Source organism: Columba livia, chromosome 2 (genome assembly GCF_036013475.1).
Source record: "Columba livia isolate bColLiv1 breed racing homer chromosome 2, bColLiv1.pat.W.v2, whole genome shotgun sequence".
NCBI classification, from domain to species: Eukaryota; Metazoa; Chordata; class Aves; order Columbiformes; family Columbidae; genus Columba; species Columba livia.
In genome coordinates this window covers 82,500,135-82,527,452 of record NC_088603.1, presented here as the reverse complement: position 1 = coordinate 82,527,452, position 27,318 = coordinate 82,500,135, and the positions used below count along the sequence as shown (strand labels likewise).

The following is a 27,318-nucleotide window of genomic DNA, read 5'->3' as shown; positions in this document are numbered from 1 at the left end:
ATTTTGCACAAATCAGGGAAGAGACATAAACAGAAACTTCTGCAAGGGAATTCACACTGGGATGAAATGAATTACTCTCTGGAGGTTGCTCTTTTCCTAAATAATAGCAATGTCAAGTAAAACTGATTTTTCTTTTTTCCCCTCATTTTTGATCTTTGATACAGGAAAAATGTTAATTTGCATCACGGGCGCGAGTGGATGAACACATTATAAATTTCTAAAATTACTAAATGTTCTTTTGCACGTAAGTGAACTGTTCTCTGATGGTTCAATCTTTAGCCAGCTCCCTGAAAAGTGTTGTGTAACTTCTGAAAGAGGTCTCTAGTAGACAACAAAATAGGCAGAAAGAGGGAATTAATTTTTTAAACTCAGAGAGGGAGAGACTATGTGTGTGTGTCTCTGTGTTGATGGCTGGGGATATCATAACAATAACACAAGCTTACATGCATTTTCCATCAAACCAAGAAATTTTGACAGATATATCAACTAGTCTTTAAGCATTTGGAAAAGCATTATGATAATTTCAGGATTAAAAAAAAAAAAAAAAAAAAAAAAGTACAATTTTAAAATTCAGTAATTAGAAACAGCTCTGTTTTGAATGAGTTTTTTCATCTTTCCTCTGATTCCTCAACAGAAGTCAGTTTTAGTGCCCTTGAAAATTTTTAACAGGACATCCAAAAGCAGATTTTTCTGATTAGGAAAAAAAAGTATAAATTTAAGATATTACACACAAGCTAAAAAAAGCATTAAAAAAAACTAAAATAACATCCTAAAAAACAAAGTGAGAAGTTATGTTGCATCTGAACTGCAACATAAAGAACTCCTAGATTAAAAAAGTATTTGACTGCTCAGGTTTTAATAGAAATCATAACATTTTTTTCTGGGTAGAATAAATTGTAAACAGCCCTGTTTTTATCAAAAAGCCTTCATAAGTACAATTCCAGAACAAACAAAAAGGCATCTTCCCTGGGCTTGCTCTCTAAAATCACAGGAAATGATTACAACTTAATGCATTTTCTTTGTATAGCAAATAAATTCTATTTCAGCTCTTGTTTTGTCTGGCTTACATGTGTACAGATACCACTTCATTTTGTTGTCTGTCCTCTTGTTCATACCCTTAAGCCTTTACTCTCACTGAACAGTACTTTGTCAGTATCTAAAAAAGCTCAAGTATCAGCAAAGAATCTACCAGGTAGGTTAAGAATCCAGTCAGTAGGGAAAAAAGTATCATATTCTGTCTTTTCCATTTTTTTCTTTAAAATGAAAAGTGTAAACACCTGCAGCATCCAGAAGGCAAACCAAGCAGCAATTTGGTTCTGTTGGACTGCATATTTGCTATAGCCTTGTGGCTACATTTCCCTAAGGGTTTTAAGCTCTGAATTATAAAGGTGCATATTTAAAGGCTGGAGCTTTAAAACTGTGAAATATTACTGAGTAAAGGCACAAGTCCAGGCTCAAGAGATAAAAGATTAACTGGTCATATGACCAATTATCTGAACTGACACTTTAATTCCTCTGCTGAAGTAATACAATATTATTGACGTGAATCACGCAAATACTGAGGCTGTATACTGCTGCAGTCTATACAGGTAGGTAGGGACAAACTACAAAATTTCATGCTTCTGCAAGTCCTCTAGATTTCAAGGTACACAGATATAAGTGTTAATATTAAGGATCCAATTCACTGCTGCAAAGTTGTTTGATCTTGTAGCTCTACTGCTGATAGTGAAGTAAGAGAACATTCATGCAATAGTATTTTTAGTCTCAAAGAGCAGAATTCTGTTGTTCTGGGTTATGAAAACGTGGGAAGAAAATGTCTGCTGAGATTTCTTTGACATGAAACCTTTGTCCTAAAGAAATAAGAGGAGAGGATGACTGGAGCCAAAGATGACTACAAGAGAAATATAGCTTTGCAGTGACAGATACAGCTACCACTGACTACCACTTTCAATGTGACATCAAGATTTTTTTTTTTATCATTCTGCAAAACATTATTGAAAACTCTTGTAAGGCCATTGCTGTATGTTTTTCCTTTTAATTTCTAAGAATTTCAGCCTTTATAGAATTATTAGATCCAGAGGTAAAAATAGCAGCTATCTTGTGTTAAGAGCATTCTGATACTTTTAACAGCTGTTGCTCAAAAATGTCAATTTTCAAAAGTGCAAACTTGTCACAGACAGAAGAAAAGCCTCTTCTGTCCACCATCTCTCAGCTATTTCGTATAATACAAAGCAACAAATACAAATTTCTGAATAGGAATAGAAGATAAATACAAAAGTTGCAAGTGCTTGAAAAGTGAATATTGCAAATAAAATTTATAAGTGTTTCACTAACATTGCACTTATAGATTGTATCACAAACAAAATATCCCAATAAGGGGCAGTGTTTAAACAGTACAAACAAAGATTCAGGCATTGAGCAAAACAGTGACAATGTTTTTCTTTTTAAGATATACTTATTGTTATGATTTGAGTTAAACTGTTATTGTGGTAGTTATATGGGTAAATTGGGAATTGCGTTTCTGGAGTCTCTGTACATGTTGAAGTTTTATGTGAGAAGCTACAGGAAGTGCACGCTTACTTTTTTATCTCCTTAGGTGAAACAGAAACATAACGCACAACAGGCCTTCATCTTAAAGGACAACTTTTCCATTTCCTCCCCCTACTTCCCCCTGCCAAATCCAACTTAAGATAGTCCAGAGACTGCCTTCTGAAGTTGGTGGTAAAGTCGTTGCTCACTTCTCTTGTGGAGGTAAGAAGAAAGCAGCAAATACTGCTGCATACTTATATCCAAAGTATGACACTGATGCATTAAAGATTTATGAATATTTTTCACCCTCTTATAAATCAATTTATGTTGAAAAATTGAAATGCAGCCTGCAAAATATAACACAGCATTTTCCAATGGTAATAAGCACATATAATGCAGATCCCAATTAAAATATGTTCAGAACCATGAAATATCATGAACCCCAACTTTATTATTCGAAAGTATATTGATGTGTCTTGTACTGAAATGAGCATGGCCATGGTATCCCACATGAGATCACAGTCCAATACTCAGTGACTTCATTTCAGTCTTGAGACTCAAATACAAAACTGCACAATGGTACACTTTATTTCAGGAACAAGCCTCTGGCTTTTGCTATAATTCTCCATCCCAATTTGAGTGGAACTGATACACTAATCCGGGAAAGGGCTGGAGTCACCACTTAAGGAGTATTTTTAATATATGAATTAGTTCTTCAAATGTTATTGTTTTTTTTAATATTGATAGGTACTGGATTGATCTTTTTTGGAACCAGCTATGAAGGCCATGAATCTAGACTGAACAAACAGCATGACTTGTTGGGGTTTTTTTCTTTCTGTAAGTATAGTTAAACATTGGAACAGCTTTTTTAGGAAGACTAAACAGTCTCCTTCCCTGAAAGGTTATGAAAACAGATAAAAAATATCTGTAAAGAATAATTTAAACATCACTGTATGTGCCATATGTAGCAATGATGGAGTTAATGCTCCTCAGTCATTACAGATCAGCAGTGACTTGTAAGATCTCAGAAGATATTCCATAACAACACTGTAACAATATAACTATTAAATCCAACTCACACCCGCTTCTTTACATGCATACCAATAAAACCACACACCACACACAAAACTTCAGAGGAAAACTACAGCTAAGCATTTAAAGTCTACTCTCATTTTCATCAGGTTGCAAAATGGAAACTATGAGGCAATACTCAACAAATAGTAAGGCTGATTTTGTTTGTTTGTGTTTTGTTTTTTTTTGTGTGTGTGTGTGTTTTGATTTATTTTTTTGAAAGCCTGGATGGTTCTTTCATTCAAGAAATGTTCAGAAACTCTTGGCTGAGTGACTCTGAAGACCCTTTTCCTTCTGGGTCTATCTTCATGCTCCTTCTTCAAGCAATATACCAGCAATAACCTTGAAAGTACCCACTCAGTGATATTCACCTAGAAGCAGACCAAATTGTCAGCATCTTTTCCATTAATACACTTTTAAAAAACATTCCTGAATGTATGAAGTATAAATGTCAAAATGCAGTGGAATATAAAAATAAAACGCAATATCTGATTATTCATAGTTTGTAGTAAGTTGTACACACTGTGTCTTTGATATCAGCCAGTTCAGTGGTAACAGTTTACAGTTTTCTCCTGCCAAGAAATGCATGGAAATTATTCTGTTCAGTGAGACATCCCATACAAAACAGAGACCCATTTCTTTGAGATTTATGTGTTTGATTTACCTTCATTGTCCCTTAGAGTAAAGTTGGGATTCAAAGAAAGCCCTTCCTCAAGGGAAAAATGGAATCTTGCCCCATTTGCAGAGTTATCTTTGTCAGTGGCAGTGATCGTCTGAATTACCTGAAATAAAAATTAGCAGTGAATGTGTTGAAATTTGAACTTGACCCACATAGTACGTGACCTCACCAGGATGCGCAAAGTTAGCTTATTTTAATTTTCTACTTGACTGCTGCTAAATTCAGCCAGTGAAATGACTGGGCCATTAGTTTGATTTCTCTAGCATGAATGATTTTAAGAACCACACTTTGAAGATAGATAAAAGCATCTAAAGCATCTATACTTTCCAATATTCTGATGTGGCCAGGACCTGGTACAGAAATTTTCTCCACCTACATTGCACCCTGGTGACTTTGAGAGTTACAGTTTCACATAAACATCTGTTTTTATTGAGAAAAAATTCAGGCTGAACCAGAATGGTCTATGCGAAGTATCATCTGCTTGCCCTCCCAATAATTAGATGCACTTTGTTATTGGTTAGGAAAAATAATTGCTTAACCAAAATGGCAGGTATGAAATATCAGCGCTCTGTTTAAAATTTCTATTAAGAATCAGTTTTAAATTTCCAGGGAACAAAACAGAAAGAATATCAGCCACCCCTGGTTTTAGTTTGGTTTACCCAAATGAAACAGAATTAGATGTAGCAACCCTATGAGAGACATATTTCTGAGAGGTAGGACCTTTGCCTTCAAAAGCCCTGGTGTTTTTTTCAAATAACACTGAGATAAGCTTTTGGAATGTGTGACCAAGCAATATTTCTACCTCTGCTTTCATTTCCATGCTGGACTGGAAGCTCAAGTGCTAAAGTAGAATTTAATAAAAGCTGTTCTTGTGATATAGGCAGTGAAGCCCACACAAGACTGCTGCACAGAGCTGATAGATATCCTGAGGGAAACGTAAAAGGCGGGGGTGGTGGGGAAAGTGCTCTTTTCATGAGAATTTTTCTGTTCAGTGTTCAGTTGCAGTCTGTCTGGACTGAATCTGAAGCATAAACCATGTGGGCTCAAGTGGTTTGATCTGGTTTAAAACTAAAAGACAGCACACAGTTCTGTCTCTATTCACATGGAAAAGCAAAGCAAATACATTTTAAAGAATGCTTGTTCTACTGACTATATACAATATAGTACATGATATTCTCTATACACACCTGAGATAATTAACAATACTGAAGATAATTGCTGGGAATATTTTTTAATTTTTTCATAATACATCTTTGCTGAACTGTAGCAGAATAAGATCAATCTGAAGTGTCTGTAAACATGTAGTTTACAAAAGTCATGGCAATATTGGTGAAAAAGTTTGGCAAAAGCTAATTATTCTCTACTGAATTTTGCAAAGGTGGCATATCTGTTATTGAAACAACTACCATGTGAAAGCAGAAAGATTGTCTTATATAGATATATTTAGTCAATAATGTTAACATATTATGAGGCAAAGGCAAGCAACAAGAAAATGTTGATGGAAGAATATTTTGAAGGGAATCAGTTTCTGTTATTACTCAAATACTAAAAATAATGTTAAATACCATACCTAGCTGTAAAAATTCAGATAAGACCTTAAAAAAGGTATTAACTTGTTACATATTGCGTATAAATCCTCAGTGCTCTCCATCAGTGAAATATAATTTGTTTTGCCACGCACCTTCAGCTTTTATTTGACAACCTAGTAGAAAAACTTTCATCCTGTTGCCCTGTCTTATATTAAATGTTCAGTGACACATTACAGAATCTTGCTTCAAAAACATGCTATTTTGCAACAAAACCACCTTTAATCAAGACCTCAATGCCACAACATTAGCATAAAATTTAGTTGGTTTTAAGACTGATTTTACAACTCAAGAAAATACACTGCCTATATCCCCTGATTCCATACATGGGAATTGAAGTATTCCCTGAATTCACTGACGTATGTAAAAAGTATAGCACCCAATGATATAGAAATCATGCTTTGCCATGTGGAAAATAGTCATTGCATGTGTAATAGGACAGGTCAAAAAGATTTGAGGTAACTGTTTTTTAAACAGAAAGCTCACATTCTTTCAGAAAAAGGTTCTTGCTTTCTAAGGAAAATATTTCTAAAATATTCATTCAGAAGTGAGAAAGTAAAGTATGTGTCCTCTTGATGCCCAATGTACTGTTAACCTTTTTCTAATTAATAAGCCAATTAATTAATGGCCTGTTAGCAGACATTAATATGCACCTTACCAGACCTGATTAAAATAAAAATGTAGACATAGAACCTCAGCTGCTATAAAGCTCACTTGACAGCAATGAAGTGAGGAAACTGAAGGGTTATGCTATTTTTTCTGAAGGCAAGAGTTGGTGAGAAAAGAAAGAATTTCAAGAATGGAGGAGAACTAATTGAGAAGGATAGAAAGCAGGGGCTAAATCCTACTCAGATCCTTTTTTGAAATGAATCAACAAACAAGTAATTATACACATGATAAACTTACAGCAGAGGTGTTCCTTGCCAGCTAACACTGATTTCTTCTGGCTATTAGAAATAACAGCATCTGGGATGAGGTAGCTCATGTTGGCAGAACAATATTTATAGACCCTGATTCTGAAAAAGTTATTTGTGTGTGTGCATGAGAATGTACATACACCTGTGTGTTGATTTCTAGTAATGGATAGTGTCAGCAAAATGACATTTCACTACTATCACAACTATTTCTGTTACTCCCCTGAAAAGCACCCAGAAAAAAAAAATGTTATATTTGGAGAACTATAGTGAATAAGACTAGCAGATCTAGTCAGATACTTTAACAGATTCATACTCTGCCAGGACAAACATTGAAGTTGGAAACATTCAGAAAACTATCAACGTTTCACTCCTTAATTTCCCAGAACAAAGCATTTAAACTTGGTGGGTTTGTGGTTTTTGTTGTCATTGTTTTTTGTTTGTTTGTTTGTTTGTTTTAAACATCTCTATTTGCTCCCATTGTCTTAAAAATAATAAAACAAGTTGCATGTGAAGCAAAGGAAAATTTCTTTTGTCAGTTCATTTCATGGAAGATTGCAAAATTTCATTTTCTTACATTGGCTAAATTTCAAAATCATTCACAAAGTCAGTATACATCTAGAAGCCAGAGTTCTCCATGTCTGGATGCCATCTAAGATCAAATCACAGATGCTTTATCTACTTTAATATATAATATCTATCAGACTTCACCTGGAAGCTGTTGGAGACAGTTGATCTTCTCAACAAGGTGGCTGCTAAGGGAATAAAGCTGTCACTTCAGTGTGAGAATTACCATCTTTCCACAAGCATTTTCTCTTTGAGATGTCTCAGAGACATTCGTTTAAGCACTAAAGTCCATGAGTTTAATTTTTATTTTTTTTTTAAGTAAATAAATAAATTGGACTATGGAGGAAAAAATAAGGTGAAAAAACAGTCTGTAAGACTTGCTACAGTAGCTCTGAGAGAAACACAACATTGAACCAAATCAGGAGTAAATGCTGTTACAATAAATTTTATTTTATCTTTTAAATACCTCTCTTATAAATTTCCATTTGCAAAGTTACTATTAGAGAACTAAAACTTTGCTAATAAAAAATATTAGCTACTCAGAAACCCCAGCAAACAGAGCATTTCTGAGCTAGCTTCACTGCATGTTTTAGGTTATTATTAATTATAACAATTATTTAACAATTACTGTTGAAATATATAATTTTAAAAATATCAGAATATGTTGAAAGCAATTGCAATTAATTCTTAAGAGATTTTTTCTTATTTTTTTTTTAAATAATCTTTTACAAGTTCCAATTCTTCTATATTTGACTTTATTTGAGGTTTTCAGAACATTATTTTTACTTTAATAAGCATGTTAGTAAGAGATATTCAGTTAATAGACAGTCCTACTTAGACTTTCAAAGGCTCTGAGTGAGGTGTCTCAATAAGAGCACAGGAGAAAACTATGCAGTCATGAAATAAGAGGGGAGGTTCTTGCAGCAGGAAAGTTAAGAGGAAGGTCTGACAATAAAGACCTTCCAATACTCAGTAGCTAGGCAATACAAAGAGAGGTGAAATTCATCATCCATAGACATAGTCTTAACTTCACATATGTGATGACAATCTCTGAGCTGACCATTACTTCTAATAATATTGGTGTTAAGGTAGGCAGTTTTTTGCATTCAGTGCTTACTAGTGGTTAAAAAGGAAAGTCAGTGTTTGAAATTGCTAGGAAAGGAAGAGAAAACTAAGAAGAAAAGCTAGGAAAGTAGGAAAAGTAGGAAAAGCTAGACATATTCATATGAGATGGTTGTTAAAGGATTATTAAAAACAGAGAAACCATACTTGCATCAGGAAATTATTTGCAAACAGTCTGAGAACAGGGATGGATGTTCACACATGCTTGCCATGTTCTTATACTGCTCTTTAGGTGTCAGCTTCTGGCTGCAGTTAGAGTCAAGATAACTTGGGTCATCCTATAGTCTGATGAAGTACAACATTTTTATAGATTCAACATTAAAAATAGAAATATGTCACAATGTATTTATATACACTGCTTTTAAATATTTCATAAGAAAACTGTTATCATTAGTAATATATTTCTCAGAAAATATATGTGCTCACAATTGCAACTTACAACTTGTGTAATAACACAAAACAAGCATAGTGTTGGGTAAAAAAAGCTCAGTCTACCCCAAAAGCAAAGGCATTTGGTAAAATCTCCAGACTACAGACTGCAATGAAGTGCTTCAATCACAGGAACAGTGATTGGAATGTGATTCAGTTCTGACCCCATGCTCAGAGCTGTGAAAGATCTGCTCAACATATTTTCCATAATGACCCTGCCCAGACAGGGGCAATCAACATACAAAAAGTTAGGATCATGGCCATGTTTATCAGCCGTTTCACTGACTTGTATTTGAAACCTTGCTAACATGTGGCCCTTAGATGAGAGGTGTTAAATCTGCTTCATCCATTTTGTTCAGGAGAGTGATGTGTCAAATTCCACCACTTACCTGACAATACTCAAGTTTTGCCTGTCTTTACTGAAGCTAGTTTGGAATTTTTTTGCAGTAACAAGAAAGATATATTGAACAAATTCCCAGATCTTTTCCCGTCAACCTAATACAGCTTTAAAGTTGAATCAAATATGATATACGATAATGAAATCAGGAAGAATCATGACATGTCTTCCCCAAATCAAACTTGTTACATATGTGGCATTAACAAATAAAATAATTATTCTTTGTCACTGGGAGAATGAGAACTGTGAGAGTTACCTGACCAGGCTTTGAATCCTCACAGACGATTGCATCATACTCCCTGACAAGCTCTGGAGGGTTGTCATTGACATCCAGGATTCTAACACCAACTGGAACATGGCTCACTAGCTCAGGATTGTCTGCAAAATACAGAAGAAGGTATTCAAAATATTCAATATTTCATGACATCTTCAATTTAAACATGGTTTCTTAACACAACAACCAGATAAGAACAAGATACAGCTGCAGAAATTTAGGTAACAAGCTACTGAAAGTGTTGTTTCCTGTGCTTCATCAACTGTTTTGAAAAATAATAATAATTAAAAAAATAGAAATTATAGTATGAGTCTTAAGCCACTGTTATACATAAATATAAATGCACATTACTCTTGAAGTGGGAGAAAGCTGTTGGAGTTATGGCATACTATCACACCGTATGCTAGGCTTTGTAACAAATGTGAAAGTGTCATCACAGTATTGAATAAAATTTAATACATTTTAAAAAATATTTTTCTCAGTCCCTTAATGAGTTTAGGAGATAATATAGCAAAATAATAAGAAAATATGAAAGCATAGACACATGTAAACCTTTCCCAGGCTTGAGTTCAGGTTCCTCAAAAGTTATTATGCTATTGCATGAAGTATAATAGTTAATAAGTCTTGCTTTAGCACTGACATACCAGTAAGAAAATAATGTTTAATTAATGGTGTCTTAGGCTATGATCTGTAATTGTGTGAGAGCTCACCCTCAGAAATAACTCACCTTCAAAAAGCACAATAAATAGAATCCTTTCAATGAGAATACACATGATAAAACAGGAAAAAAATATTTTAATCTGTAATTCCCTTGTTTTTACCACTAAATGGTAAGAAAACATTATTTTGTTGAAAGAACTATGTATTAGAACTTTTTATAATTAGTTAAAATATGTCTTGTGAGGTCTGTGTAATTATCAGTCCGTTAGATGACAAACTTCATTTTACTTTCACAAATTAAATGAAACTATAAGTAGAAAACAGCAAAGTAATTTTTTTTTCAAACACAACAGGATGGAAGAATGGGGTCTTACAGATTGACATTTTAGAGGTGCATATTCCTGTGTGTGTTCATGAAAAAAGAAAAAAAGAGAAGGACAGAAACATGAGTAGTCTAAACCTCATTCTCCTTTGTCATTTTATTCTTGATTTATCCACATCATGTGTCTGTCAAACAGGTCATTTGTAAAATGCCTTATATTTGTCACACCTTTAATGGCTTCTGCTCAGAATTCTGAACGACATTGATTAGACACATATTTAGATTCAAAGTCATCAGTAATGTAGCCTCCCAATGAAAGGGTATTCGAGAACGTTGAAGTTTCTTTTCACAAAGAGATTTGTCCTTCTCCGTTTTTACCTGAGATACTAGTCAAAAAGCTTGGGGCTTAGAAGTTGTCTTCAGATTTTTTACACTCTCTTTTTAACTAATAGGTCTACATTCACGTGATGATTTTATTTCACTTTTGGAACTTAGTCAATTATTCTCATAAAATGGGAATAGAAAGGAGATTAAAAGAAGTCAGCAGAAAAGGAAGACTTAATTGAGATAATATAGAAACCTCTATTCCCAATTAACATTAACATTAGAAGTTATAAAAACACACTCAGAAGACATTTATAGACTTAAAAATTCCATTTTCTTGATTAAACTTTCCTCGATTGTTAGTATTTTCAATTTTCCCTCAAAACAGTTTTCCCAACAAAACTTTATAACAGGTGAACTAAGGCACTGAAGTAGGCAATCTCAATAATGTTCACATAAGGCTGAGGCTTTCCACTGCTATGTAGAAAACACTTCTAGTGGAAAACTTCGAGGAACGTTAAGTGCCTGGAATATATGAAGTGAAGATGAGGAAGAATGACACTTAGCTGTTCACTAAACAGTTGGGAGAAAGGAACCATTCATCTACTTTTACTCTTATTACTGAAGGAAGCAAACTTCTCTCCAGGAGACCCTTTGCAATATGAGTATTAACACAAAAAGATGTTTGATCCTTCCCTGGAGGTAGGCCAGGAGATTGTGCAGACATCACCAGCAATAGAGATTGAATATTTCTTATTCCTCATTGAAATACAGCTTACAAACTTATTTAGGCAACTTCATCTGTCAATGTTATCAGACAATCCAATCACAAAAATCCTGTAGTTACAATTACAGGACATGATATCTAGCAATAAATGATCCAGACGTGATCTGCAACTCAAGGGAGTTTTATTATTGAGGCTTTGTGCAGGAGGCCCTTTGTACATAGTTTGTTAGGTATGCGAACAAGAAAGTGGTATAGATTAAATCAGGCAAAGAGAGAGAACACAAGAGCATATAAAGGACACAGAAGGCAGAGATCACAGTAAAGGGTTAAGGAGGAATAAATCAATTTGGATTCATTAACTACACTGGTCTTAAAGTTTTAGTCCAATGTATGGCAAAAAAGTGGTAAATAACTTTTGTTTCAGTACAATGTATCATAAAGCAAAAATAGTTGGGATTATCAGAAAAATCTTAGTTGAAAGGGTTTTCTGGAGGCCAGTGGTCCAGTCTCCAGCTCAAAACAGGGCTCTCTTCAAAGATATAAGGAGGAATAACACATCTAAGAGGAAGGGAGCAAAAAATCAGGAAGGGCACAGGGTACTAGAGGGTATCAGAGATAAATAATTGTTCTGTAGGTCTGGCATGTTTGGAATAGATATTTGGGAAGGAAAATCAAACTTTTTAGTCCAATGTATGGCAGGAAAAAATGGTAAATACTTTTGTTTCAATACAGTGTACCAGTTTACTTTGGCCCATCTAGATGGTGTCCCCCTGTATGTCTGTCAATACTACCCAGTGCAATCTTACTCTAGTCTGCTAAATTTGCATTATTTTCACAGAGATTTCATGGAGATTCAGAGAATTGACCTTTATTTGATCTGCCACTGTTTTGCAATACAAATAATTCATAAATACCTTATCAGTACAAAAGAGTTCTCAGTTCACAAAATACTATTTGTATCTTTCAGGAAGAAGTTACCTCATGGTATGGTGGAGAATTGCAGAAAAATTTCCATGTTGACAACTTCCTCTCTACAAAATGCTAATAGGCAATGTATAATTTTAACACCACTTACCAAAACATTCTTGAAGTTTGTCAGACTGTGTATGCTACATATTATAGATGTGCATGGAAGACAATAGCACAGTTTATACTGTGGGAAGAGAATAAGAATCAGAATTGTGACCTTGCAAATTTTTGTGGTTCTGTTTTTGGTTTGTTGTTTCTTGTTTGTTTGTTGTTTTTGTGGGTTTTTTTGTGTTTTTGTTTGTTTGTTTGTTTGTTTGTTTTTTAAGATTTGATTTTACTGTTTTATCATAAAATAAATACAAACTCCAATCTTTTACAGGTGTACAACTCATCTGCAATATCCAAACACACTAATAACTTGTCCTTTTAAGAATATGTATTTGTTAATTAGACAAATTTATTGTGGCAGTTAGGCAGATTTCCAGTTTTAAGATAATCAGTGCTGACATATATTTCAGGCTTGCACATTATAAAATAGCCAGATCCATTCTACATCCTATTAGTATTTTGCCTCCAGAGTAGATTTTTAAAAGTGAATGCTCACTGTTCTAAGGGATAACTGAAGCAGAAACATTGCTCTGATTCACCTACGTTAGGGACTTGCTTTCTTATGCTTGAGGCTTTTCCCAGAATAAATAGTTATTCTGCAAGAATACTAAATGTATGTTAAGTAAATTAATTTCATTGAATAGCATCCCCTTCACCAGCACATCCTCTGCAAACTTACAGAAGTCCCTATCAGCAGCTAGTGTGATGTCTTGAATCTCCTCTTCCACTTATTTTCTGTGGGCAAACTTTAAAAACCCTATTTAAGAAGGAAGATTTTTAATATAGCTACTGTTGTCTGAGACTTCTTTTTTAATGAAATTCCTATGGCCTTTATGAAAATAAATTCTAACTGAATGACATTCAGAACAACAGTCCTGACATCAAGTCTTTTGTGTTGTGTTTTTTCGTGGGTTTGTTCTTTTTTTAAATTATTATTATTGTTTGTTTGTTTGTTAGGCTGGTATAGTTCAACAGTTGTTATTATGAAAGCTGAGTGAATAATTTAACCCAGAGACCCTCTGAATTAGTTTTAAAGGGTGAAAGATTTTACTAAAAAATGAAATAATTTTACATGTTTTCACGATCTAGAATGAAAAATCTTCACCTAGCTTAGGACTAGAATAAATGTCTATGCTTTTGCATCGTAACCACTTTTTTCTCATTTTGACACCTTTTCCAGATCTTATGGGGCAAGCCAATACTTAGGAAGTTCAACAATCTATTCCGATACTTTTGTAAAGAGAAGTAGAAAGCATTCATCACACTTCTCTAATGAATAATTAGTTTTGACACATTAGAAGACAAAACATAGATCTAGGAAGGTTAAAACATCCTAAGGAAGCAGAGCTAACACGAAGAAAGAATGTCTAATATGTGAGAGTGGTAATATTCAGGAAATAATGGGTTTAATTCAGGATGGTGTATACGTGATAAACTAAATTTTCTGACAAGGAGAAAATTATGCAGGATTTAGTAGTAAGTGTAGGTTTCTATTATCCTTTCTTAGGGTAAGGGTGCTTTTATATATTGTTATTTGAACTTGGCTAGAAAATGTTTTATTTTTTCTTGTGGAAAAATATGACTTCTCACTAAGAACCACAAATGTGAAAGCACTGATCAGTTCTCTTGGATCATGCTAGTAGTGGTAGCAGTAGTAGCAACAGGAGCAATAGTAGTAATAATAGCACTGCACTTAAAACATTTAGCACTCTCAAGTTGGCGATTTCCTCTGCCTTAATGCAAGCAAAATTCTGGAGCTCATAGACAACACAAGTGCTCACCTCCTGAGTAGATCAAAATATAATGGTTCTGTTGCCAAAAATGTCCGTTTGGAAATTCTGGTACTGATTTACAAAGCCCTGAACAGAGAAATGTCATGTAATCCCAAAGACTGTGTCTTCTTCTGAGACCCACTTTTGTAGTCAAGAGCAAATCCCTACACCATCTTCACATGACAACATAGGAATATCTTCATTGTACTTTTCCTCAAAGAAGCAGAGGAGAAGAAAACTCATCAAGCCTAGAAGTCAATGACTAAACCAAGATAAACAGGGAAATAAGCATCGAACTTGAAATTAGGATCATTACTTCTTGAGCAGGATGGAGAACTAGCTGCCTTTCAACAACTCTTTTTTTTTTTTTTTTTTAATAGTTTTGTGTAGGTTTTCCTTATTGCATTGATAAATACATGTAAGAGAATGGCATTCTGCTACAAATTGTATTATTGTGATTTTATGGTCCATTAGTAAACAAGTTATGAAGGCTAAAAATAAACTGTATTATGAAGGCTAAAAATAAACTGTATATCATTTGAAAGTTTGTACAGGGTACCTGTATTGTGTCTAGCTCTCAGCATTGAGAAGATGTCAGATATCCAATTCTCACTACTTCATGGGTAAAATCGTCTTAAAACTCAGACCTTGTAGTTTTTAAAAACTACTTCAATGTGGTCCACATCTAGGGAAATTCATTTGTGGTAGATTCTGTTTCTTGGAAAAATAAAGCAATTGTTACCAATATGAAAACCCTTTGAAACTAAGCTAGCAGGCAGAATGTGAGGTCAAAGATGAAGAACATATGTGATTTTTTTCTTGGTGGGGGCATGGTTTAAAGTAACACTCTTAGGTCTGGTTCTGTAAGGTACTTATAGAAATCATCATAAAAGTAGCAAACAACACATAAGACAAAATTACCCTGTACTGATGTTAAAAAAATGAGTGAATTTCATTATTGAAGTGTACCCTGTATTGTTAAAAACCCAGGAGTTTTGAAAAAAAAAAAAAAAGACAGAAAAGCATTATGAGGAAATTTTATATTCAGTGAAATAAGGAAAAAAAAAAAAAAAGACAAAGTTAGCAACAAACTTGCTCATAATAATAATAGTAAAAAAAAATAATCCTCCTGTCCCTCAGATACAAAGAGTTTTGAAATTATAACACTGTTACAGCAGTTTGTTCTGATTTAGATTACTTTCAGATCTTGAAAAAGGATTCATTTTTCCAAAAATTAACTATTTGTCACAAGGCATTAAAGATACTCTTGATTATGGGAAAAAGTTTAGATGGAGAAAATAAAATGTCATCAATTCCTGTTCTTTTTTAATTCTTTCAGTGCTGTATGCCAGGAAGATACTGCTCCTTAGACTCATTTCCTTCAGGCAATGCATATGTTGTTTTCATGCATTTCAAAATAAACAGAAATAAACTGTGTATTTTTATCCTTTGATTTTACTTTTTAAAAAATAAATCGGTATGCCTCTTGATAGCATTGACAGGTTTATTTTGCTTACACTTTAATTCTATCTTCTGTTCTTAGTCTTCATATGACAGTCTCATGTAGTGCTGTCTGAAGTAACATATTTTCATCCTCTACCACAATCTTAAGAATGCCTTTTCTGCTGCAATGCAACCATAAATCAGGAAAGAGAACTGAAAAATTCTTCTTATAACTTGCTGTTGGCTGATGGCAATATGAGATAGCAATATCCCTGTGCACCTAAAGAAAATATACAACTGCACCTCATTCTAATTATGTACTTTATCTGTTTGTTTAATGTAATTATAGGGCTTTCAATATTTATTCAAAATCTCAAGAGGTTTTATATGTCACTGCTGAAAACCATTATTTCTCTGTGTGTATCCTGTTTTCCTGTGAATTGCATAATTCTGTCTTTCTTGTTATTGTTTCTGTTTCTACCAAAACTTATTGATGAAAAAAAACTGCTTATGTTATAATTAGCACCTGCACTTTCATGTTTTTAACCTAGTTCTTGCAAGCTAGCTGTTCCAAACTCTCATTCTTGTGAGCTCTCCTGCCATTTAACATATTTTAATTCTGAACAAGTTTTATTTGCCTTCTATGAAAATATCACTGAAAGATTGCTTTTGTTGTTATTTTATTGACTCTGTTTTCCTGGGATCCTTTCAATACCACATCACAGGGTATTTAATATTTTGTAAATGAGGTGTTGCTCTAACTCAACACTTTGGTGTCTTATTCCCTGAAGCTAGTACGAGGAATATGCATGGAGAAGTAGATACAGAAGGTGTATAAACAAAGACAAATGTCTTTGTGGGGTTTTGTTGGTTTATTTGTGGTTTTTGTTTGTTTGGTTGGTTGGTTGGTTGGTTGGTTGGTGGGTTTTCCCCAATATCTGATAATGTCTGACAGCCTTGGAGATTTTTGCTTTGTCCATAAAATCAATTGCATAATGATGTATCTTTAATATTTTTATTTCTAATACACTGTTGGATGAAAGCTCTGTCTGCACAATATCCTTTCATATGGTCATTTTTTACTACCTCTTGCTAGCATTTCTTTAAGTCTGGGTTGTCCGACAGAACCTGGCAGGTATCGTGTTATTTCAGTTTTCCTGTTCTCTGCAGCTTCTCCAAAGCTTTACAGATTAACAACTCTTTCTGGACCCTTCAAAAATAAGTTTATGCATTCATTGCATTCAAATTGATCTTTTTGGTAAATAGTGGGCAATTATCTGCTTTTCAATTCTCAGCCGTTGCAGAGGATTTTGGAGACACTCAGAAACACTGCAACTTCATCCCAAAAAGATCAGTGAACTGGTAGACCTATAAATGTGTTTTACACACTTACACACTTACCACCTTCATAAGAGAAAAATGTGAAAATTTCCCGACAGAAAGTATCTTCTAAATCTCTGAAACACAAACTTTTGGATCTCCCCCAAAAGATAAGTACTTACCTTGCTTTCAAAAAAACTCACGTTTCTTATTACAACCACAGATATTCTTATCATCCATGTAAATGTCCTGTACTTTATGGATCCCAGTAATCTCTTGATGTTTACATCACCTGAAAGCCATATCTAGAAGCTGTTTTGCTCTCTGTCTGTTGAGCAGATACTGAACACGATCAGTTCAGTTGTTAGAATTAATACCTGAAAGGAGTTTCTTTACACAGTTTTTCTTACTATATTTCTAAGTAGTAGTTTCTAGCAAAAACTATAATCCTCACTTTGATCTCAAATCAAGACATTCTCTGATTCCTTGAATCATCAGTGTTTCTTTCTCCCCACAGCTTTTATTCCTTCTTAGCAAGCACAAGGGCTTCAAGGATACTATTATTTGTCCTATTTGCAGCGTTGCTTTGAATAACTTGAGGTATATCTTTATTTTTCCAACTGAAACTGGCTTTGGAAGTGCCAGAAGTCCACCCATTTCTATTTTAGTGCCACCTTTTTCTTGCAGAGGCTGTTATTTGAGGTTTTGCAGTTATTGTTCCTTTTGTTATCAGCACTATTATATACTATAGAGAAACCTTAATTGAATCACCCACATTTCTTTTTACAGCCACCTATTTTATCTGAGAATGCATCACTATATGTGAGAAACAGTCACCCTTTTTCTTCTCCACATTCAATACACAGTTCCAAATATCGCAAAATCATGGAATGGTTGAAGTTGGAAGGCACCTCCATAGATTGGCAAGTCCAAATCCTCTGCTTAAAGCTCAGTCAGCTAGTGTCCCTCACCTTGGCCCTTGTCCAACTGGGTTTTGAATATCTTTAACAGATACTCCACAGCTTCTCTAGGTGACCTGTCCCAATTTTTGACCAATCCCATAGCAAAAACTTTTTTTAAATGTTAAAATGTAATTTTCTGAATTTCATTTTGTGTACTTTGCCTTCTGTCATTTAACTGGATATCACTCAGATAAGTCTTTCCTCATCTCTGCTTATCTTTCCCCTCTACTCTGCAGTTGTGCAGCCTCATCTGGAGCACTGTGTGAGGTTCTGGCTACCACAGGATATAAAAGTGTCCAGAAGATGGCTGTGAAGTTGGTGAAGGGTTTGGAGAGGAAGATGTATGAGGAGTGTCTAAAGTCACTTGGTTTGTTCAGCCTGGAGAGGAGAAGACTAACGGGAGACCTCATCATGGTCTACAGCTCCCTCACAAGGGGAGGAGGAGGGACAGGTGCCAAACTCTTCTCTTTGGTGACCAATGACGGAACGTGAGGCAATGGCAGGAAGATGTGTCAGTGGAGGTTTAGGTTGGACATTAGGAAAAGGTTCTTCACACAGAGGGTGGTGGGGCACTGGAACAGGCTCCACACAGAGGCAGTCACGGCCCCAATCCTGATAGTATTCAAGAAGAGACTGGACAGCACTCTCAGACAAATGGTGCAAACTGTGCAGTTGTCATATGCAGGGATAGGAGTCGGACTCTATGATCCTTGTGGGTCCCTTCCAACTCAGAACATTCTATGATTCTATAGTCTTTACTCATTTCTTTACTCTGATAGGGATCGGATACTTAAAGACACTAATAAGCTCATTCTGAGCCTTCTTTGAGGGGATCGGGTGCACTCTCAGTAAGTTTGTAGATGACACCAACTTGGGTGGGAATGTTGTGTACTGGTGCATGCGGTTATTCCTCTCGAGGTGCCCAACTCTTCATTTCCTATAGCTGAAATGTCTAATGTTCCCTTTCATCCATTTCTACAGCATGTCAAGATCACTCTAGATGGCAGCATGACCCCCTGTTGTATCTGCTATTACTCCAGATTTGTGTCATTTGCAAACTAGGTGAGAGTGCACTCTTTCCCATCAACCAGGTAATTAATGAAGAGATTAAGCAGTATTGCATCCAGTATCATCCCCTGAGAGTACTGCACTAGTGACTGGCCTCCAGCTGCACTTTGGGCTGCTGATCACAACCCTTTGAGCCTGCCATTTAAGACAATTTTCAGTCCCCTTCATCGTTCATTTATCTAGTCCATACTTCAATGTGTCTTGTTCTTACATGAGTTTCTTTCAGTCTTTCTTAATTCTTAACAACTAAGGAGGTTGTCTGGGAATCTGAGTCACTTCCTATCATTGTGTGCTGTCATTACAAAGAATTCTAATTGACAGATCCTACACTATTCCTTAAAATAGCTCAGCCTTAACTTTTTCCACTCTCAAAGAAACAACCATTCACTGTGACTGTATTTCTTTCCTCTAAATCAGTCTTTCTTTTATTATAAAACTTTGTGCACTTGCTCAGTATTTTCCTATTTCTATTACTCTTATCAAAGACTTGGTCAAAACCCTTAAATAGAGCTAAGCAAATTGTATCTCCTTCTTTCAAATACTCTTTTATAAACTTTTTCAAATAATTCAAACAAGCTAATGAAATCTGAATAATTCTATATGAAACAATATTTTAAAATCCTATTATCACCAATTTGTAGTCCTTCCCCTTGCCCCAAAGATTCCTCAATAGAAAATCTAGTGTAGTATAGCATAAAGTCAAGAGAGGAAAACACTTCAAGAAACTAACTATAACCATGGCATTATTTCAGCAGAGCACCTCTTATTGTTGAAGCAGTTCAATCTTTCTGGGCCTTGCAGATTCTGCTGTGTTCCTGGCTAAGAAAATGGTGTCAGAAGCTACAGATGTTTTTTTCCATGCCAAATGAACTTAACAACTGCCACCCTCACAGCTAAATAATATTTTGGTCATAGCCTTCTACCTATTTTTCAGCTTTAGTCTCAGCTCTGCAATTCCTTGTGCACAGACTTGAAAGATAATGATACAAAAGCCTGGGATAGACAGCACTTGATGTAAGAGTTTTGGCCTTGTATCTGTATACACAACAGATACTCCTCCTTTCATCGAGAGTTAATTACTGAATTCATGATGGATTTGGAAGAATACAGAAGGGTTGTAATTTTCAAATTACGGTAGGTAAAGAAATGGCCGAAGAAGTGGACACAAGAAAAGGCTGCCCACAATTTAGGCTGCTTGTCAGTCAGCCTGCTATCCATCTTTTCTTAACTGCTTCCTCTTCCTTTCTTTCATAAACAAATTGTTTTTCAGACTGACATTGTAGATTTACTTACCTTCCCAACCATTTCATCCTCATTAGTCTTTCTATTCTCTTTTAGTTATAAACATAATCCTTCTTCATTCTCCCTACCATTCTCTCAGCATGGTACTTGTACTACCACTCATTTGCCTATATGAAATAAATAATGTGTAGAAAGCTACATTTAAGTTTAATGGTATTGAGATTTATTTCTGCAAAATAATCACATTTGGATGGCTTCCCAAAAAGACTAGTGACTACTTCTTTTTGTAGTATGGCTCAATCTTGCTTTCAAATCTCAGTTCAAATTAACACTATCCACCTGCTTATGATTAGGCTTAAATTACATTTTATTTCATGCTGCATTGAAATAACACATAATATATGAAGACACCATCAAACACACTGAACTATCAGTCATTACCTTTTTTAAAGGGCTAACCACAAACTCTAGATTTTGCTATTTACAATAAAAATTTACTTAGTTCAAAAAAATGTTGTCCTTATGAAATATTTGCAATATGTCAATTCTGTAGTGTGTGCTAGTGATGCAGTGGCAGAACAGATTCCTTTTTAATCTGAACATGAAACAAATGAAAAGAGAGGAGGCTGAGGTGGCTCAGTAATGTCAGTGACACTTGTTACAGGTAAAACCTGTGTCACATCGTCTGGCAATGATGGAATACACACACACACACAAACAAATATATATATAAGTAGTTCACAGCGTTGTTCAAAATCACTGCCACTGAAAGAGATTATCACAAAGAGTACTTAGCAGGACTGGATCTATTGATCTAGGTTAGGACTTTTTTTGTTTGGTTCGTTGAGTTCTTCAGCTTTAAAACTTTGACTGTGCCAAAATAAAGACCCTGTATTTTAAAGGTTAACTGCAATGTTCTTTAAACTGTACTTGCCTCGTGTAAAAATATACATCTGAGACTACTGAGTCAGATGTTTCTAGACTGTTGCAGGACTTACCTGAGGCAATGGAAATGCATCAGACTTCAAGGCCTTTCAAATGCATGGGCAAGTATTTTTTGTACCTTTACTTGACAATTTGCCTGTTAAAAGGCCAGAGGTATACCCTGATAATCAGCAACTACTAGGTACCTGTCAGATATAAATTAATATTGGCATATTTAACATCCAATTCACTAAAAATTGTTAAGAGCAGATACAAGATGGAAGGATGAATTTCTCAGTATTATATAGTGTTATCTTCTAATATATATGAAATATGAAACACAAATGTGACAATCTTTTGATTTCAGGACACTGGATGCTTGGAACTGTTCCTAGGTAAAGTGGCAGCCTTCTATCACATACAGAAAAACATGATAAATTTACAGAGATGGAATCGCGTAGGCACATGAGGTTTTGTCTGTTTGATCTCTGGAATTCAGGAATTTACAAACACAGAGAAAATTCTCCTTTATCATCACTGGCTGAAAAACACCCATGGTAGTAAAAAGAACATAACATCTCAATATAGTGTTTCTTAAAACCTGAAAATTGTTATTTTCCTTTTTTTTTTTCTTAATACTGTGTGCCAAATGTATTATTTACCTATCTCAGAAGCAGCCACTGTGATGTTGTACCAAGGGGTCTCCTCTCTGTCAAAGATCTTGGCAGTCTTAATGGTCCCAGTACTAGCATCAATGGTGAAATAACTATCTTCTTCTGTGTTATGATCAATGAAATATCTGTGAAGAAATAAAGCAATAAAAATATACTCATTGTAGTATGTATCATCCAAAGTAATAGAAAGTTACATAAAAATATTACTTGCAAGCTTTTAAAATAATGTTTTTAAATATTTTAAAATAAATTATTTAATAAGTGAATTAATATTTTAAATATTTTTTAAAACACCCTAAGAAAAAATATGTCTTATGGAGACACCCAAAGTAACACCATATTTCATTTCTTTCATAATGTTACTTTTCTTTTGATACATAAGAAGGTTTCCACTGTGAGTCATAAAGACACAGATTGCTTGCAGGTGATATTTTACACAGCAGTATGTGATCCTGTCAAAGGTAAGAAACACATATTTTGACTAAAAAATAATTTAATGTAAAGGTAGAAAATAAAACAGAAAGATATGAAGACATTATTCTGCTTACTTGCTTGTCACTGCGAACAAGCATGCTCAGTCCTGGTACCTGTTTTGAAGCACGTCTCTTTGACATGAAGTTGATAACACGATGACATTAGCTGTTTTGAACATAACCATTACAGACAGTAAGAGCACAAAGGGCTGATTTCCAGAGCTGCAATTGACACTAGCCTAGAAGCAGAACTAAGCAGCCCTGTTTAACTCCCTTGGCTTCTTGACACTTTGCCTAGCAGAGAAAGTGGAAACCTTGAAGTGGGTAATGGATGCAGAGGGAGGGAACAAAAAACAGGAGATTGGCAAGCCATTTTTTCTCAAAGCTGGAATAATTTACAACAGCTTTTAACAAATGAAGCAATTATAGACACTCATCAAACCTTTTTCACTAACTTCAGACTTGATTAAAAAAAAAAAAAAGGAAAAATATTCTTAGTCTTGTATGTACAATAATTGTTTTTACCCATAATCTATCAGTCCTACTTTCATTCTGTGACATTTTTCATGTATAGAAGCTATGCATAAGCCAAAACCAACTATTTGTCCCACCCAATTGCTCTTATTTCTACATCACCAAAAAGGTAATTGTCAGCTAATAAAAGGAGTGATGAACATAAAGGCTGCCAAGCTCAAAAAAAATAAAATTACTTCAGATTTGTTTCTCTCTCAATGTACTTATTTAGACTGTTTGTAGAAAAGAAAAACAAACAACTAAACAAACTTTTCTTTGAATGATATATTAAAGTAAGTATGACACATGAAAAAGCAAAGGAAATAAAGCACTGGAGGAGGCAGCAATTTGAGTAAGTCACCTTAACTGGTCAAAGGATAGGACACAATATTTTCTTTTCATGCTTACAGTATTTCCAGTAATTAAAAAATAGTACGTCAGGCACTGGAAATCAAAGTAATCAAAACTAGACTAGAACATCTTTTCTTCTTACCTGCTCTCAAATTTTTCTTTGACATCGTGAAGAGTGAAACATCTTCCACATGACTGAGAGAGCTATTAGAGAGGCAGCAGACATCAGTTCCCACTGATTTAATGTTTATCTGGAATAAGGATTTAACTTGCTGTCTCCCATCTCATTAACTACCAACATTTGAGAATCCTCATTCTAAAATACTCCAGGAGTGCTCAACAAAGACACTTGGGATGTGCAACATGGCAACTGAAGTTGCTTCAGGCAGATGGTAGGCTCAAACTATTTCCATGCTGAAAGCAGATTGGCAAGATCTTGATTATGTAGGGGATGGGGCAAGCATTTTTAAGAATTTAAATGAAGACCTTTTTTTTTTTTTTCCAGAGGAGATTATTTGATTAGTGTGTCCTGAATTCAGTGAAAAAATCAAAACACATTTTCTTCCCAGAAAAATAACAACAAAAACAACAAAGCTGAATTTCTAATTGCTGAATCACAGTGGGCATTGCAGACTCGCTTCCAAAACCCCAAAACCTGGTGCGCTTCTCAGTGCTCCATAAACCCAGGAGGTGAATTAAAAGGAAACTCTTGACCAACATTTATCAGTCAGTGATCATGAAATTATGAATATTACAGTTACCCAAGAAAACTTACATTGCTTTTGAGGAATATTGGAATCCTCTGAGGACCCATTACAAAACAAAGCAAAACAAAACAAGTAAACAAAACCCCACACAATTATTCTATTGGCATTATTTCATGTGGCAATATTGGTCCAGGCTACCCACACCTCTTTATTTGGGAATTAGGATTTGCTGTTCAGTTTCAGAACTAATTTTTCCAGTGTCTCTGCAGGCCTCAGTTGCCAAGTGTTTATTTGACATGGAAGTGTTTTGAAAGATTGTGCCAATATCAGTGGAGAAGCTGTATCTCCTCTGTGCATAGCTAGCCTCACCTTTTACTAATTATAAAAACTTTGGAGGCAGGGTGGTAGTAACCTCTAAAAGTCCATACAGCTGCCATGCTTGCAACAGTGTTGTGTTGAGACTTGAACCTTGTACGGAAGATGTGCTTCACTGGAGAAATCCTCCCATGTCTTATACCTTATGCCCCCAGTGTAGGAAACCTGACCTATGATAAATTGTTGGGATATCTTGACTATACTACTATTGAGACAGGAATAAAGAATGTTTGGTTGTGTCGAGCAAAATGGACAATGCACATATATTTGTGTACAAATATCTTTTACATGATGAACTGGAATGCTGACAGAATAAGTACAGCAAGTATAATTGTCTCTCAAATAATTTTCTTGGAGACCTTAGCAGGACCCTTCACTGGCAGAGATTACAACCAAGTAGGAAATGATAAAATGTAATTCCCTATCTCCTACTACAGACTTGTTTTTCTTGACTCTAGGGGTCTCCTGATAACGACAAGAATTATTTGCTAAAAAAAAACCAAAACAAAACAATATGTTTCACTGACCTTTTCTTATGGAATATGTATTGCAAACCCAAATCATATTATAATAAGAGTCTTGTCCCCACAAACATTTATTACTGTGGACATTATTTACTTATTATCAACATCAGGCACAGTGACTACTCTGTGAGTCAGTATTGTGCTGACCACATAACAATAGAAATAATGCAATGTAGTATTTGTAGACAGTAGCTTAAAAATAGACAGAATTTCAAATTTGGCTTCATGAGAAAAACAACAACAAACAAACATGTAAAGCAATAATGATACTCAGTAGCTTGTGTGTGTGTGACTTATAAAAAAATTATTACCTCTCCCTCTGTGAGTGAAGTAGAGAACCAACACTGACAAATATCAGTCCCAAACATGAAGCTTGTGTAGAAAAACTGAAGTCTGATTCTGTTATGAATTGTGACTACCTAATGTTTCATACTGATAATAAATGATGTTGCTTTTTTTTTTCTGTTAATATAAAAATACTTTTCTAAATCAGTTATTTAAATGTATTCTATAGAAGGTCAAAGCTCTGAGATTCTAGGACTCAGTATTGATAGAATAATTTCAGTTGTATTTTCTGTGTCATTAATGGCAACAAAGTGATCCTGAGGCAACTTACTAACACTTTTATTTCAATACTAGAATGATGTAAAATGTTTCTAATTCAGCCACAGTAGCACTTCCCCTTCACATGCAACTTTTTGCATCTGGTTACAGACGTTTTGAAACATTCACTGGTGGACAGAACTTTTATTGATCATGAGTGTAAGAGGAATCTATAACAAATTTAATTGTATTTACAAAGTGCTTAACATTTTAGGCCTTTGTACTGGCCTCTGATTAATTTGCACATTGAGAACAGAGACCAGGTATATCCATAAATATACCATACTCCAAAGTCAACAATGCTTTACTTAGGCTTCTGAATTTATTTCACCTGGTAAATACTTATTTTAAGCTAGATAACAGTGGAAACAAAGACAGTCATAGCGTTCCTCTCTTGCTCTTCCCTCCACCTCTACTGAGCTGTTCTTGAATGGTTTTTCTAGACTGCAAAAAGCTGTAGTGCAAGTTTTGAATTTCAAAGTTACTTCAAAAGTGATTCATAAAATCATCATATAAGAAAACCGAGTTGGAAGGGACCACAAGGGTCATCTTTGCAAACTTTTCTTGCCCAAAACCATGGTCTAGACAACATGGCCCAGCACCCTGTCCCGTTGAATCTCAGAAGTGTCCAATGTTGGGGAATCCACCACTTCTCTGGGGAGATTATTCCAATGATTGATTGTACTTACTAAAAATTTCCATCTTACATCCAATCAGAACCTTCTCAGGAGTAACTTGTACCCATTAACTCTCACCTTTTCCACATGACTCCTGTCAGCAAGTTCCCCAACCACTGCAGAGATCACTTGCCTACACCACAATGCAAAAAATTTTCCTTAATTCAGTTGACTGTTTGTTCTTAGAATGCATTTACTGAAAAATGAATTTATAATATTTGTTGCAGATATTTGTTTACAGACATTTACCCATTACAATGTTGTGTGAATTAGCATACTTTTAACCATTTAATCAGCATATCTGAGTGTCATGGCACATGTTCAAAACGGGACTTAATAACAAGACACGCCTAGATAAACAGCTCTCTAGAAACTGTTTATGCCTAAACCACAACAGAAACCAATCTCAAAGAAACTACATTTAAAAAGATCGCGAATATAGAAAACTTATTAGTCACACTATCTGAAGACATTCTGAGGGAAATTCAATACCAAAACTCAGTCCTGCTAGTAATGGGAAATGCAATATGTGCCATTTTTTTGTTAAGTGTAGTCACTCAACAGAAGGGTATTCTCAGCTTCCATCTGTGTCCTTATTCCTGCTTCTGACCAAAGCAAGGCCCTGGCTCCTGCAACTTCATTCCTTACTTGCTGTGTTTCACTGGAAGCATATATTCACACCATTTTTACTCCATTTTTACTGAAAACTAAAAAACATTTGTGTGAATTAGGAAATAAAGAGAGATGAATATGCAAGATAGGCCTTAGGCAGAAGGGCACTCTAGATGTATAAATCAGTTTGCATTATTAAATTAGTCAGTCTATAATAATAAAGTGAATACTTAAAATTGAAGGTTTGAAAAGATGCTACGAAGTTTAGGATCTTTAATGAGTTCAAAACCTTTTACAGGTGCTTCTGAAACTAAAACCCATAAACCTTTTCAGAATCTCTCTCCCTAAATTATTCAGTCTTAAGATAATATTAGCATCAGTCTGTTACTATTCCAGCATG

The 27,318-nt window shown here is 34.9% G+C and overlaps 1 protein-coding gene across 6 annotated transcripts in view; it reads right to left on the bottom strand.

Annotated features, from left to right (window-relative positions):
- CDH18 (cadherin 18) overlaps positions 1 to 27,318 on the bottom strand; it is a 552,389-nt gene that overhangs the window by 12,769 nt on the left and 512,302 nt on the right. For all 6 annotated transcript variants that reach the window (XM_021283817.2, XM_065052617.1, XM_021283818.2 and 3 more), the window contains 3 exons: positions 22,072 to 22,208; positions 9,551 to 9,672; positions 4,265 to 4,382 (listed from right to left, as the gene is read on the bottom strand). In XM_021283817.2, the coding sequence (XP_021139492.2) occupies positions 4,265 to 4,382; positions 9,551 to 9,672; positions 22,072 to 22,208 (377 nt within the window). The remainder of the gene's footprint in view (positions 1 to 4,264; positions 4,383 to 9,550; positions 9,673 to 22,071; positions 22,209 to 27,318) is intronic.